Source organism: Pleurodeles waltl, chromosome 3_2 (assembly GCF_031143425.1).
Source record: "Pleurodeles waltl isolate 20211129_DDA chromosome 3_2, aPleWal1.hap1.20221129, whole genome shotgun sequence".
Lineage (NCBI taxonomy): Eukaryota > Metazoa > Chordata > Amphibia > Caudata > Salamandridae > Pleurodeles > Pleurodeles waltl.
This window is the reverse complement of record NC_090441.1, coordinates 102,317,880-102,332,149: the sequence shown is the minus strand read 5'-3', so window position 1 is coordinate 102,332,149 and position 14,270 is coordinate 102,317,880. Positions and strand designations below refer to the sequence as shown.

General features: G+C 46.2%; 1 protein-coding gene across 1 annotated transcript in view; it reads right to left on the bottom strand.

Moving 5' to 3' along the window:
- Positions 1-14,270, bottom strand: part of LOC138286353 (uncharacterized) — a 1,286,679-nt gene that overhangs the window by 762,788 nt on the left and 509,621 nt on the right. Inside the window, exon 58 of the mRNA XM_069226509.1 lies at positions 13,854-13,980. Coding sequence (XP_069082610.1) covers positions 13,854-13,980 — 127 coding nt within the window. The remainder of the gene's footprint in view (positions 1-13,853; positions 13,981-14,270) is intronic.

Sequence of the window (14,270 nt, the reverse complement as noted above, 5' to 3'; positions counted from 1 at the left end):
TCGGTGCCGCTGTCTCGGCGTCGAGCCGTGTCCACACCGGCATCTCGGTGTCGAGGCTTGTCTCCAGCACTTTCTCGGTCCCGAGAAGGCTGCGTGCCGGTGTCTCGACCGGAGTCGGACGATCTCGGCACTGTTTGGGCCTTTTTCGGTGCCGACGGTCGGTCACCGAATTTATGGGTTGAGCCATGGCCTGGTGGCAGTGGCGTCCCCTGGGCCTTGTAAATGTTTCTTTGTGTGGTTTTCGACGTCTTACTCACGGTTTGTGTATCGTCGAATCCTTCGGAGTCTGAGTCTTGGATCGAGAAGGTACCTTCTTCTTCCTGTTCCTCGAACTCCCGTTGGGCTGTCGGTGCGGACGCCATTTGAAGTCTTCTGGCTCGACGGTCTCGGAGTGTTTTTCGGGACCGGAACGCACGACAGGCCTCGCAGGTGTCTTCGCTGTGCTCAGGTGACAGGCACAGGTTGCAGACCAAATGTTGGTCTGTGTAGGGGTATTTATTGTGGCATTTGGGGCAGAAGCGGAACGGGGTCCGTTCCATCGGCGTTCTTCAGCACGCGGTCGGGCCGACCAGGCCCCGACGGAGGATCTAAAAACTACCCCGAAGGGCACCGGAGCTCTTCGATCTTCGATGCGGTGTGGAATCTAAGTACGCCGATCCCGAACGCAACAATACCGACGAAAATCTTCCGAAATTAGCTAATTGTCCGTTCCGAAACTCGGAGCGACAGGAACACGTCCGAACCCGATGGCGGAAAAAAAACAATCGAGGATAGAGTCGACGCCCATGCGCAATGGAGACAAAAGGAGGAGTCACTCGGTCCCGTGACTCGAAAGACTTCTTCGAAGAAAAACAACTTGTAACACTCCGGCCCAACACCAGATGGCGAGCTATTGCAGAACATGCGTATCTACAGCGACAGATGCCATCGAACTATTAGTTTATTTAGTCCACATGCACAAAACAAGCTATATACTATATATCTGCATGTGAGTTTAGCATGGGTACAATATAATGTGTGCATTTTATCAATGCACAGTATTTTGATGACATGCCTGTATAATGTATATGGTTTGTACAGTCTGTGTGGCATACTGTGCATACACATTATGTGTACATTGCCTATACAGAAAAGTGTGAATACATGACAATTTTGCTCATTTTATTCAGTGCATTTTGCATGTGTGTCTATCATATAGTGTAAGCATGCGCCAACACGCTGCACCATTTTATCTCATTTATGTTAAATAAGATTTGCACAGGAAATGTTGACTAGCCTCCCAAGAATTGCCATGCCCACTAGCCCCCACAATGTGAACCTCTTCTCCCCCCCCACCCCGGGCCAAGCCCAGCCCCACCACTCTCAAACTTCACCAGCCACCACTGGTGTTCAGACCGAGAGTGAAGTATAGAGAAGGACCGTGGAGTGTACCAGGATAGAGTGGACAAAAATGTTGTAGAATGCCATGAAGTATGGTAGACTTTTATAGAGTGGAGTTATGTAGAGCGGAGGAGAGTGTCATACATGGAGCCGCAGAGAGTGGAGTGACGTACATTTTAGTGGAGTAGAGTGGATTACCATAAAGTGGAGTAGCAAACAGTGGAATACTGTACAGTGAAGTGTAGAATTGAGTGAACTAGCGTAGAGAGGAGGGTTGTACAGTGGAGTGGTGAATAGTGGAGTAGGGTACAGTGGATTAGCGTAGAGTGGGTGGCATACACTGAAGTAGTGTAGCATTGAGTCAATAAATTGGAATGGTGTCTCAGACAGTAGACTGGAGTGCTGTGTCGTACTTGGACAATGTTGGAAACTGTCATAGAGTGTTGTACAACAGAGTGTATGAGCACAGAGTTGAGTGCAAATTTGGACAGTGGAGAGTATGGAGATAGAGTGGAGTAGTCTAGTAGAGTAGCATAGAGTGTAGCAGAGTTTTGGAGAGTGGCGTTATGTAGAGTGGAGGAGAGTACACTGGAGTAGCATAGACTGTAGTAGCATACAGTAGAGTGGCATAAAGGAGAACAGCACAGAATGGAGTGGTGTAGAGTGTAATGTCTTTTAGTGTAGTAGCGTACAGTGGAGTGGAGTAAAGTATAATAGCGTATAGTGTAGCACTGTACTGTAGAGTGGGGTGCCATACAGTGAAGTATTTTAGAATGGAGTGGTGTTTTGTGGGTGGGGTACAGTGAAATCGCATACCGTGAAGTGGCATACAGTGGAGTGGGGTAAAGTGTAATACCATACAGTAGAAGGGCAAAGATTGAAGATGCGTACAGTGCAATAGCTTAGAATGGAGAGGTGTACAGTGGAATAGCATAGGGTGGAGTACAATGGAGTGGCATAGAGTAGAATAGCCTAAAGTGGAACATTGTGTAGACTAGACTAGCGTAGAGTGGAGTGGTGTAGAATGGAGTAGTGTGTAGTGGAGTGGTATAGAGTGAAAGAGCATATAGTGGACTGGCATAGACTGTAGTGGCATTCAATGGACTAGCGTAGAATGGAGTGGTGTAGAGTGGTGTAGCATATGGTGGAGTGGCATACAGTGGAATATCGTAGAATGGAGTGGTGTCCAGTAGAGTGGTGTATCCTGGAATAGAGTACAATGGAGTAGCAGACAGTGAAGTAGCATACAGTGAAGTGGTGTAGACTGGAGTGGTGTACACTGTAATGGGGTAGAGTGTAAAAGCATACAGTAGAGTGGTGTACAGTGGAGTTGTATCTGATAGAATAGCATAGAGTAGAGTGGGGTAGAGTGGAGTGGCATACACTGAAGTGGCATAGAGTGGTACAGCATACAGTGGGGTAGCACACAGTGGAATGCTGTAGATGGGAATAGCATATACTGGAGCAACGTACAGTGGAGCTGTATTCAGTGAAGTGGTGTACACTGAAGAGGCATAGTGTGGAGCTGCATAGAGTGGACTGGCATACAGCAGAGTTGTGTTCAGTGTAGCAGCGTAGAGTGGAGCAGTGTAGAGTGGAGTGTTGTACAGTGGAGTGACGTAGAGTATAATTGTGTATAGTAGACTAACGTACACTGGGGTGGCCTATAATGGAGTTTTGTAGACTGGAGTGGCCTACAGTACAATAGCATACAGTGGAGTACTGTACATTGGAGTGGTGTCCAACTGAATAACGTAGAATGAAGTGACATACAGTAGAGTGCCATACACTAGAGTTAAGAAGCGTACAGTGGAGTGGCATACAGTGGAATAGCATACAATGGAGTGTTGTAGGGTGGAGTGGTACACAGATAATAGAGTAGAGTGCAGCATGGAATAGCGTATAGTGGAGTAGCATCAGGTGGAGGCATACAGTGGAGTGACTGGAGAGGAGTGCTGTGGCATTTTAAACAGTGTAATAATGTAGAGTGGAGTGGCACAGAGTAGCGTCTCGTACAGTGGAGAGGTGTAGAGTGTAATAGCATTGAGTGAAGGAGCATACAGTGGAGTGGCTACAGTGGTGTGGAATGGGGCATAACACAAAACAGCAAATTGCAGTGACTTGAATTTCTTCAGATTTACCAATCAACGCAGGGCCACACATGGTGGCCTTGTATTCCTTTGTAAGTCTGACTTAGGTATTGCATTGGGCATGCAACACCATGTGTGACACAAGGGTACCACAATCTAATAATACAGCTAGACCTTAGTTATATTTTGGGCCATGTTATACCATGAGAACTTTGCAGAATACCGTGGAGCATGGCAATGACATGTTGAGTGTTAGGGCCTTTGATATAGGTAAGTAGTAGGTTCCTACATATTACCACTTTATTAAAGGGATAATAGGTAGGGACATTTCTTTTCATATATATTTAAAGACGTTTACAGCCACGTATCACTGTAGTTTCACAAAGTTTTGTGACATTCAGAGAAAGTATAGCAGTGACAGATGTCACTAAGTTTAAATGCCTTATAACTTAAACAATACTTACCCCACTTAACAGCAGTGCCCAAAAAGCATCATCTCTGCATCATAATGTATAATCCTGCCAAATTTCATGTAAATCCATTCAGCTGTTTTCGCACTATGTCAAAAACAATAGCCTATGGAAAGTGCATTGGTGGAAAATAGTATTTTGGGATCCCTTCAATGATTCACCATAGAAATTTACATCATCTCAGAATGTAGAAAATGCTATAGGTCTGTAAGGTTTTGTGGTGATTTGTCAGGTGGGTGGAAAGTAATTAGGGAGGTAATATCCAAGGAACTCCTATCTTCAGAATACTAACTATAACTACAGAGTGGAAATCAGATTTAATACTATTTGTTATCTATTGTTTATTGGTTTAATGGAAAGAAAACGTATGTAGATGAAGATGTATTCTATTCATTATGTACTTGTTTATAGGTTTCCATTTGCATATGACCATAAATGTGTCTTTCAACTTTGGATGTAGTAAATCTGACACTTTTCAAATGTAGTCTAGCTTATTTTTTGGGTGTCCTCGATACTTTTAGTAGTATTTTGCTACAAGGTATCTGTAGGAAGTTGGCTCTGTATGTGGTATTTCAAAGTAAGGAATAGCATGCACAGAGTCCAAGGGTTCCCCTTAGAGGTAAAATAGTGGTAAAAATAGATAATACTAATGCTCTATTTTGTGGTAGTGTGGTCGAGCAGTAGGCTTATCCAAGGAGTAGTGTTAAGCATTTGTTGTACATACACATAGGCAATAAATGAGGTACACACACTCAGAGACAAATCCAGCCAATAGGTTTTGTTATAGAAAAATATCTTTTCTTAGTTTATTTTAAGAACCACAGGTTCAAATTCTACATGTAATATCTCATTTGAAAGGTATTGCAGGTAAGTACTTTAGGAACTTTAAATCATAAAAATTGCATGTATACTTTACAAGTTATTGACAAATAGCTGTTTTAAAAGTGGACACAGTGCAATTTTCACAGTTCCTGGGGGAGGTAAGTTTTTGTTAGTTTTACCAGGTAAGTAAGACACTTACAGGGTTCAGTTCTTGGTCCAAGGTAGCCCACCGTTGGGGGTTCAGAGCAACCCCAAAGTCACCACACCAGCAGCTCAGGGCCGGTCAGGTGCAGAGTTCAAAGTGGTGCCCAAAACGCATAGGCTAGAATGGAGAGAAGGGGGTGCCCCGGTTCCGGTCTGCTTGCAGGTAAGTACCCGCGTCTTCGGAGGGCAGACCAGGGGGGTTTTGTAGGGCACCGGGGGGGGACACAAGTCCACACAGAAATTTCACCCTCAGCAGCGCGGGGGCGGCCGGGTGCAGTGTAGAAACAGGCGTCGGGTTCGCAATGTTAGTCTATGAGAGATCTCGGGATCTCTTCAGCGCTGCAGGCAGGCAAGGGGGGGATTCCTCGGGGAAACCTCCACTTGGGCAAGGGAGAGGGACTCCTGGGGGTCACTTCTCCAGTGAAAGTCCGGTCCTTCAGGTCCTGGGGGCTGCGGGTGCAGGGTCTCTCCCAGGCGTCGGGACTTTGGATTCAAAGAGTCGCGGTCAGGGGAAGCCTCGGGATTCCCTCTGCAGGCGGCGCTGTGGGGGCTCAGGGGGGACAGGTTTTGGTACTCACAGTATCAGAGTAGTCCTGGGGTCCCTCCTGAGGTGTTGGATCTCCACCAGCCGAGTCGGGGTCGCCGGGTGCAGTGTTGCAAGTCTCACGCTTCTTGCGGGGAGCTTGCAGGGTTCTTTCAAGGCTGCTGGAAACAAAGTTGCAGCCTTTCTTGGAGCAGGTCCGCTGTCCTCGGGAGTTTCTTGTCTTTTCGAAGCAGGGGCAGTCCTCAGAGGATGTCGAGGTCGCTGGTCCCTTTGGAAGGCGTCGCTGGAGCAGGATCTTTGGAAGGCAGGAGACAGGCCGGTGAGTTTCTGGAGCCAAGGCAGTTGTCGTCTTCTAGTCTTCCGCTGCAGGGGTTTTCAGCTAGGCAGTCCTTCTTCTTGTAGTTGCAGGAATCTAATTTTCTAGGGTTCAGGGTAGCCCTTAAATACTAAATTTAAGGGCGTGTTTAGGTCTGGGGGGTTAGTAGCCAATGGCTACTAGCCCTGAGGGTGGGTACACCCTCTTTGTGCCTCCTCCCAAGGGGAGGGGGTCACAATCCTAACCATATTGGGGGAATCCTCCATCTGCAAGATGGAGGATTTCTAAAAGTCAGAGTCACCTCAGCTCAGGACACCTTAGGGGCTGTCCTGACTGGCCAGTGACTCCTCCTTGTTGCTTTCTTTGTTCCCTCCAGCCTTGCCGCCAAAAGTGGGGGCCGTGGCCGGAGGGGGCGGGCAACTCCACTAAGCTGGAGTGCCCTGCTGGGCTGTGACAAAGGGGTGAGCCTTTGAGGCTCTCCGCCAGGTGTCACAGCTCCTGCCTGGGGGAGGTGTTAGCATCTCCACCCAGTGCAGGCTTTGTTACTGGCCTCAGAGTGACAAAGGCACTCTCCCCATGGGGCCAGCAACATGTCTCTGGTGTGGCAGGCTGCTGGAACTAGTCAGCCTACACAGACAGTCGGTTAAGTTTCAGGGGGCACCTCTAAGGTGCCCTCGGTGGTGTATTTTACAATAAAATGTACACTGGCATCAGTGTGCATTTATTGTGCTGAGAAGTTTGATACCAAACTTCCCAGTTTTCAGTGTAGCCATTATGGTGCTGTGGAGTTCGTGTTTGACAGACTCCCAGACCATATACTCTTATGGCTACCCTGCACTTACAATGTCTAAGGTTTTGTTTAGACACTGTAGGGGTACCATGCTCATGCACTGGTACCCTCACCTATGGTATAGTGCACCCTGCCTTAGGGCTGTAAGGCCTGCTAGAGGGGTGTCTTACCTATACTGCATAGGCAGTGAGAGGCTGGCATGGCACCCTGAGGGGAGTGCCATGTCGACTTACTCGTTTTGTCCTCACTAGCACACACAAGCTGGCAAGCAGTGTGTCTGTGCTGAGTGAGAGGTCTCCAGGGTGGCATAAGACATGCTGCAGCCCTTAGAGACCTTCCTTGGCATCAGGGCCCTTGGTACTAGAAGTACCAGTTACAAGGGACTTATCGGGATGCCAGGGTCTGCCAATTGTGGATACAAAAGTACAGGTTAGGGAAAGAACACTGGTGCTGGGGCCTGGTTAGCAGGCCTCAGCACACTTTCAATTGTAAACATAGCATCAGCAAAGGCAAAAAGTCAGGGGGCAACCATGCCAAGGAGGCATTTCCTTACAGTATCACTAAGTTTAAAAACCTTATAACTTAACATTTACTTACGCTGCTTACCTGCAGTACCCCCACTGAATCACCTGTGCCTCCTAATACATAGTATTGCCAAATTTCATAACAATCCAGCTGACAGTTTTTTGCACTATGCAAATTACAAAAGTCTATGGAAAGTGCATTGAATTTGAAGTCCGTTTTGAGGCCCCCCCCCCTTTTTTCATTGCAACCCCTTGACCAAATGCGAAAAAATGAAACGGGTGCAGCATGTCCGCAAAGTCTCAACAAAGTTATAAAGGGACAAAAATCCCTATCTCTGGTCATCCTAACTATTACTACAGAGTGTCTACCGCTACTGTGTAATATTTTCACTGCTTACTTGCAGGGCTTACTCATGCTTTCTCTGCTTTGGGAGGTGCAGACTACGTTAGCTATTAGGGGTTAAATTAGGAACCATTAAAAGCTCCTCCTACTTTCTTTTTTGTGTTCTTAGAGCTTCTACAGTGCTAGAGGCCCATTCGGTAACATTTCCCACTGTGGACCAGCTGAGAAACTCCACTTGATACACATGGATCATGGCCATTTTCTTTGAAACAGTGATGCGGGACCCAGCTGTTTCACTGAAAAGTGTTTTTAAACAAAAATAAATAATGAACTCTGGAAACAAGCTGAGAACCTGGAATTATTCATTAACCTAAAACAACACAGCCAAACCTAGGAGGATCTTTACTTAAACTAGACGCAACGTCCTCCTCCTGCATGAAACACAGGCAATACAGGCCATTGGCACTGATGGCATTTGTGGCTGGACAGCATGGCGAAAAAAAAACCCACAACATTATTCCCACTACACCAGGTTCACACCTAACATTAATTAGTGGAACTACTGAAAGGAAATGTAATTAGGAACATCCAAGATAAAATGCTGTTTCACTTTGTGGCCAGTGGCCAGGTGCTGGATTTAAGAGTAGGTGGCTTCTTGAAAGAATAATGCTGAGGAAAGTTGTGGCCGTGCTGCACTCATGGAAAGAAGTGTTGAAGATGACTTAAAAGGAGTGAGAGAAAAATAAAAGAGGCTCACTCTAAAGGACTGGGTGTGTTTTATCATTTTAAACTGCTAAATGAAATTAACAATATTCCCTGCTACAAGAAACCAGCCTTGAAATAATGCAGAAACTGGACACTAACAAATGGAGAGCTACCTGATTCCATCACCGGCCATCTGCTGCCTTGTTAACTATATATTTTTAAATAGTACATACTCACCCAAATCTCTCAGCATCCATTGTCTATGATAGTGTTAGGGGACAGTCAGTACCAGAACCCGATCAGAGGGCCACATACAAGCAGGAGCTACTGGGCCCAACTGTGTGGGTTAGGGCCTTTACTTCCGATGTCCTGAGGGCCGAACTAGTATTGATCATGAGCAGCAGTGCGTAGTACCCCTTCAGCTCTAGCTTCTCAGGGGTAGCGCAGGTCGAACAGTCCTAGGCTTCTCAGGGACTTGGGGAACACAGGCAACAACTCAAAATACGTTGACTAGAAGCAATAAATGATTGTCCAGTCAAATGCTTTCATTTATGGCCCACTTTCCTCTGACCAGCAGTGGTGGTTATTCCCCATTCATATAGGTGACATTCAGCTTAGGCCCCACTAGCAGTATAAGTCTTAGGAATTCCACTTTGACTTTTAGAAAAGACAAAAGGATTGCTGTGCCAAAGTGTTATCTGGCAAACAAGTTCCTCTGGGGCCTTATGGCCCTTCGCTCAGTTTTACCTGCTGCAGCAGGAATTGTCCAACCGGAGTCTCTGAGAACATCTTGCTCCCTGGCAAGGCAGCTGACGCGGCTTCCTTAGAGGAGTATTAGACACAGTGCTCTGCAGGGGCTGCGTCTGGCTGGCCTCAGTGCTCCTCTGTTGCAAAATCTAGTTTTCTTTGGTCTGTGGTGGTGGTGGTGTGAGCTTTGGGATTTGACAGCTTCTGGTTCTGATCCTCAATCAGGGCAGGGGCCCACATGGGTCACCACAATGGCCTCTCTTCATTAAAATGGCATCAACTAGGGCACAGTACTGGTCTTCCAGCAGTGGCCACCTCTGGCAAATAGGGTCACCACACCTGCTCCTCAGTCGGGCAATGCTGCATGACCGCCTACTATGGCATACAGAATTGCTGATTTACACAGCACACGGATGTCCACAGCATATGAGGTCACCGACTTGCACACCACACATGGGCGTAAGCCCACTCGGCATTGCAAACTTCATGGCAGCCCCTCTGGCATACAAGGTTGCCAAGTTACACACCACACACAGGAAACAGTCCAACTGGCACAGCAATTTCATAGTGGCCCCCGCTGGCATACAGGGTCGTCAATTTGAACCTGCACATGGGAAACAACCTGGTTGGTGCAGCAGCCGTCTCCTCACACCTTGCTACAGTGATCCACTGGCCACGATCCCCCTCTGGACCATGCTCCCTTCAGTGCACTCCTCTTCCTCACAGGGTTCACAGGTCTTGGGAAGCAGGCAGGCACTGGTGCTCCAGAGGCAGGTGGCGCTGGCTTTTGTGAGTGAAGCCCCCTTTTTCAGCTGGTGGACTGGAAGGCTTTATCCTCCATCCCTGATGCAGAGCTTCTCCTCTTTTCACAGCAAGTCCGGCTGCTTGACAGTTGACAATTTTGGGGGCCTCAAGCTCCCCTTTTTATAGTCCATTTACAGACAATAAATGTGATATAGAGTCTGAGTCTTTGAAGTTTGTGTTGGGGAGGGTCTGCTTCCCAACAGCCATCTCTAGACCAAGTCAACACAGGATGTCACCAAGCAAAGGTGAGCCTGACAGACACCGTTCAGGTTCGTATCAGGCAGCCAGGTGCTGTACAAGAGCTAATGTGCAGGCACCTGGCTGCGTGAGACAGCCTTTGTGTGGCTAAATATTTCATAGTGCTGTGGGCGTGACCGTCCCCACCTGGCAAGGTGCTGAGCGGTCCCACCACTCAAGACCAGAGGACAGGTCACTGACAGACTAGGATCTGGGTACTACAGTTTTAAACGCTGAAGTGCCCAGGGCCGACTGTCCATTAGTGACACCTCATCAGAGAGTGGGGTGGGGGTCAGCAAGGGTCACTGACACCATCCCGCAATGTCACGAGTAAGGGAAGTATTCCTCTCACTTTCCTGACCCATCACAAGTTCATCCAATGAGAGGAGGTGGCAGTCCCTTCACCGAGGCCTCCATGAACCACCGAGGCTTGCCTTCCGCTATTCGATGCCACTGCTGTGGCCCAGTACGTTTTTTTAAATGTTGAGTGCATGTGTGTATGTATGAATGTATGTGTATTTCTGTATGTGTGCTGTGAATGGGTGTGTGAGTGTGGATGTGCTTGTGAATGATGGGTGTATGGGTGCCTGCTTGTGAGTGGATGGGGTGTGTTTGAGTGCATGTAGACAAGCGTGAATAAGTGTGTGCGCGTGTGACCAACTGTAGTGCTTTCCTCTTATTTAATTTCTAAGCACTAACATAACACAACAGAAATGCACTTCTGAGGTCAAAGAAGACTTTTATTGTTATTTTATTCTTCCCCAACCACAATGTTTATGAATGAATGACGAATTAGTAGCTTTCAAGTCCGCGTTAATCAAACAAAATATATCAGTTTGCAATATACACAGCAGGTTATATTTATAAGATATTGAATGCAAAGCAAAACAAATACTTCACCGTGTAGGAACTATTTACAGCTACATCTTTCTAAGGTCTGCAAGCTGAGACCCCTGTCAGCCGCGAGAAAGAGTGTCATCTACCCACACGGGATGCTGGCAACTGGCGCCAAGCTCCAGCACGAGGTCCGGCAGATTCGAATCTGACTCTCTGCAGCCTGTTACATTAGTTACAAAGGTGTGCCCCCTCCTCTCAGACCTGGGAAACTGAGCAAGCCTTTTGGAGACTGGCCAGGTCTCCAAGACTACTCCTGTTCCCAAGCTCAAGGGAAGAGAAACAACGCCCATGTACTCTCTCTTATCAGGTCTAGTCTACTGTGAGAGCAAAACATCTTGGTTCTCTGGTGCAAAAACACAGCTTGGAAAAATACAGAACTATTCTCAACTGCAATGTCTAACTCCACGTTAAAGGCAATGGGCAGCTAACCTAAATATCAAATGCAATGTCATGTTAAAGGCAATAGGCAGCTAACCTAAATATCAAATGCAATGTCTAGTGTCATGTCAAAGCCAATAGGCATCTAAGCTGAATACAAAATGCAATGTCTTATATCATGTCAAAGCCCATAGGCAGCTGAGCTGAATACAAAATGCAATGTATAATATCATGTCAAAGCCAATAGGCAGTTAAGCTGAATACAAAATGTAATATATGATATCATGTCAAAGCCCATAGGCAGAATATCTAATAGCATGTCAAAGTCAATAGGCAGCTAAATTGAATACATCATGTCAAAGTCAATAGGCATGCAATGTCAAAGCCAATAGGCGGCTAGACTGGATACAGCATGTCAAAGCCAATAGGCAGAATACAGAATGTAATGACTAATGCAATGTCAAAGCCCATAGGCGGCTAAACTGAATACAGAAAGCAATGGCTAATGCCATGTCAAAGCCAATAGGCACAATACAGAATGTAATGACTAATGCAATGTCAAAGCCCATAGACGGCTAAACTGAATACAGAAAGTAATGGCTAATGCCATGTCAAAGCCCATAGGCGGCTCAACTGAACAAAACATACCATGTGCTACTGGTGTACCTTGAGCAACTAATATGCGCAGTGGTGAAACACAAAGTCATTGGTCAAAACAAAACTCCATCAAATAGCAGGACACCAACTAACCCCCATGATCAGGTAACTTTGTGGCAGCCACTGGTGTCACCTGGGATGCCTCCTGCTGGGGAGTTTTGCTCTTGTGTCACCCCTCTAAAGTCACACAGCACTACCTTTGTGGTAGGCTCAAAGCACAAACTCTGCCCAGCAGCCTGACATTTCTGCAAAGCGGGACATTTAAAGGCAAATCCTTTTTCACTTACTAGTGATTAGAAAGGGAGAGCATTTTTTCTTTATTTTTTGTGCTTTGATGTTTACTGGAAGTGAACTCTGGATGTGGACTCTGGGGATGTGCAGCATTGGGAGGTTACACTGTTTTTGTCAGTTATATACAATAGTGTTGGGACTCAAAATCTGCTCATGCAGGATGGATTTGCTTGTTGTGCTGACCTTTCCAATTATGTGCTGTGAACAAGGAGCGCTACAGAATTACCTCACCAGAAAGCTGGTGAGGCCATTTCAACAAGTTCAGGTGGCTTAGCAGAAGGTACAGCCTCTTGTGCAAGATCTCCAAGACCATAGGTCGTCCCCAACATATTACATTGTTCACTGGGAGGCATTTTGGTCAGCTATTGTAGATCTATTGACTAGGAACCTACCTATTCACACACATTTCCAACCTGTACCTTTGCAGTGCCTCATAGCAAGAGTTACTACCCTTGCTAGTTGAGGGACCAGAGGTTTGAGGGGACATAGGGGACACTTTCAACATGTTCCATTGCAATGTCTGGTTAATTAAGATATTTCTTCCCTTGGTAGATGAGTGACCAGAGGCCTGGGAGCCCAGTGGGGAATGTACAACATGTACAATTGCAGTGTCTGATGAAGTAAGGTCTTTCTCCCCTTGGTTGATGAGTGATCACAGGTCTGAGGGCACATTGGGGACAGCTCCAACATGTACAGTTGCAGTATCCGGTGAAATTAGATATTTCTCCCCTTGGTAGATGTGTGACCAGAGAGCTGAGGACACATTGGGGACACCTCCAACATGCACCGTTGCACTGTCCAGTGAAATCAGATCCTTCTCCCCTTGGTAGATGAGTGACCAGAGGCCACAGGCCACATTGGGGACAGATAAAGAATGGACAGCACAAACAACATACTTTGCACAGAGCGCCACAGCACCTGAGGAGGTCACAGGAAGTTAGTTGAAAAGCCAACCAATATGCTGCTACAGTATTCCGCATTGAACAACTCTTACCTACGTCATTGGTTTAGCAAAACAATATTTAATACCTGCTTTTCTCTACATACTCTTAACCATGACTTATTTCCCTGACTTTCATTTCTGATTTCCGGATTTTCTGTACACAAACATCTGTCAGGCTCTATCTTTAAATAAACAACTTGCTCATCTGTGTTTCTTAGTGGTATAAATAACATAACAGCATTGGAAAGAAAATCAATTCTGGAAACTCCTATTTGCTTATCTCACCTTGTTTACTCATAAATGAAAACATCTAAGAGCTGTCACTCACTAAAGAAGCGACAAGTAAAAAATGCTTCTATTCTGGAAGGCTTTCAACAGCCAATATTGACAGTAGGAACAGTTTAGTGCTATTGGCAGAAATAACCACGGGTTTCACTACTATACACTCAGAAGCACACATTTTCTTGAAGAGAAGTTAATGTGTGCTATTTTAAGAACACAAACATTATCCAAGAGAAAGCATAAGCAAGAGAAAAAGTACAAACTCCGTGAGGTCATCATTTCCCAAATGGACAAATAAGGCAATAAATATCTTACACGAAACAAAGGTTATTTGCGAATTAATGCGCAGAAGTGAAAAGCTATCCACAAAAATTGCTTAGATCTTAGGGAAGGTGAACTGCAAAATTAGTCTCCATGGGCTACAAATACCTTAGCGAGGTGAAGGTCGTCAAACAAGCACAACAACCTTTTGTTTCCTGCCGGTGTGTAGAGGCTACCATTGCGCCACTCCAACCGCTCCTTCAAGCACCCCCAAACCATCTTGGTATCTGTAGACCTGCAAACAACCACAAAGATGTCAGTGAGTCAATTACAAAGAAGCCCTTTTTTCAGATGTACCTGGTGCTGGTGTTACCGTCTAATGGACAAGCATATAGAGAACTAGCAGGACCACCACCACAGCAGATGCATGCATCAGATCAAGGCGATATTAGGAAAAGCCCGCCTACTTCATGACCTATGACACAAAAGGACCTGCTCAGTACCATTGCTCAGAAACATCCAAAACTTGCCCCTTGCTGACCTGGATCCAGATGTTTCTGGTGATGTCCTTCTAAAGCTCCATAC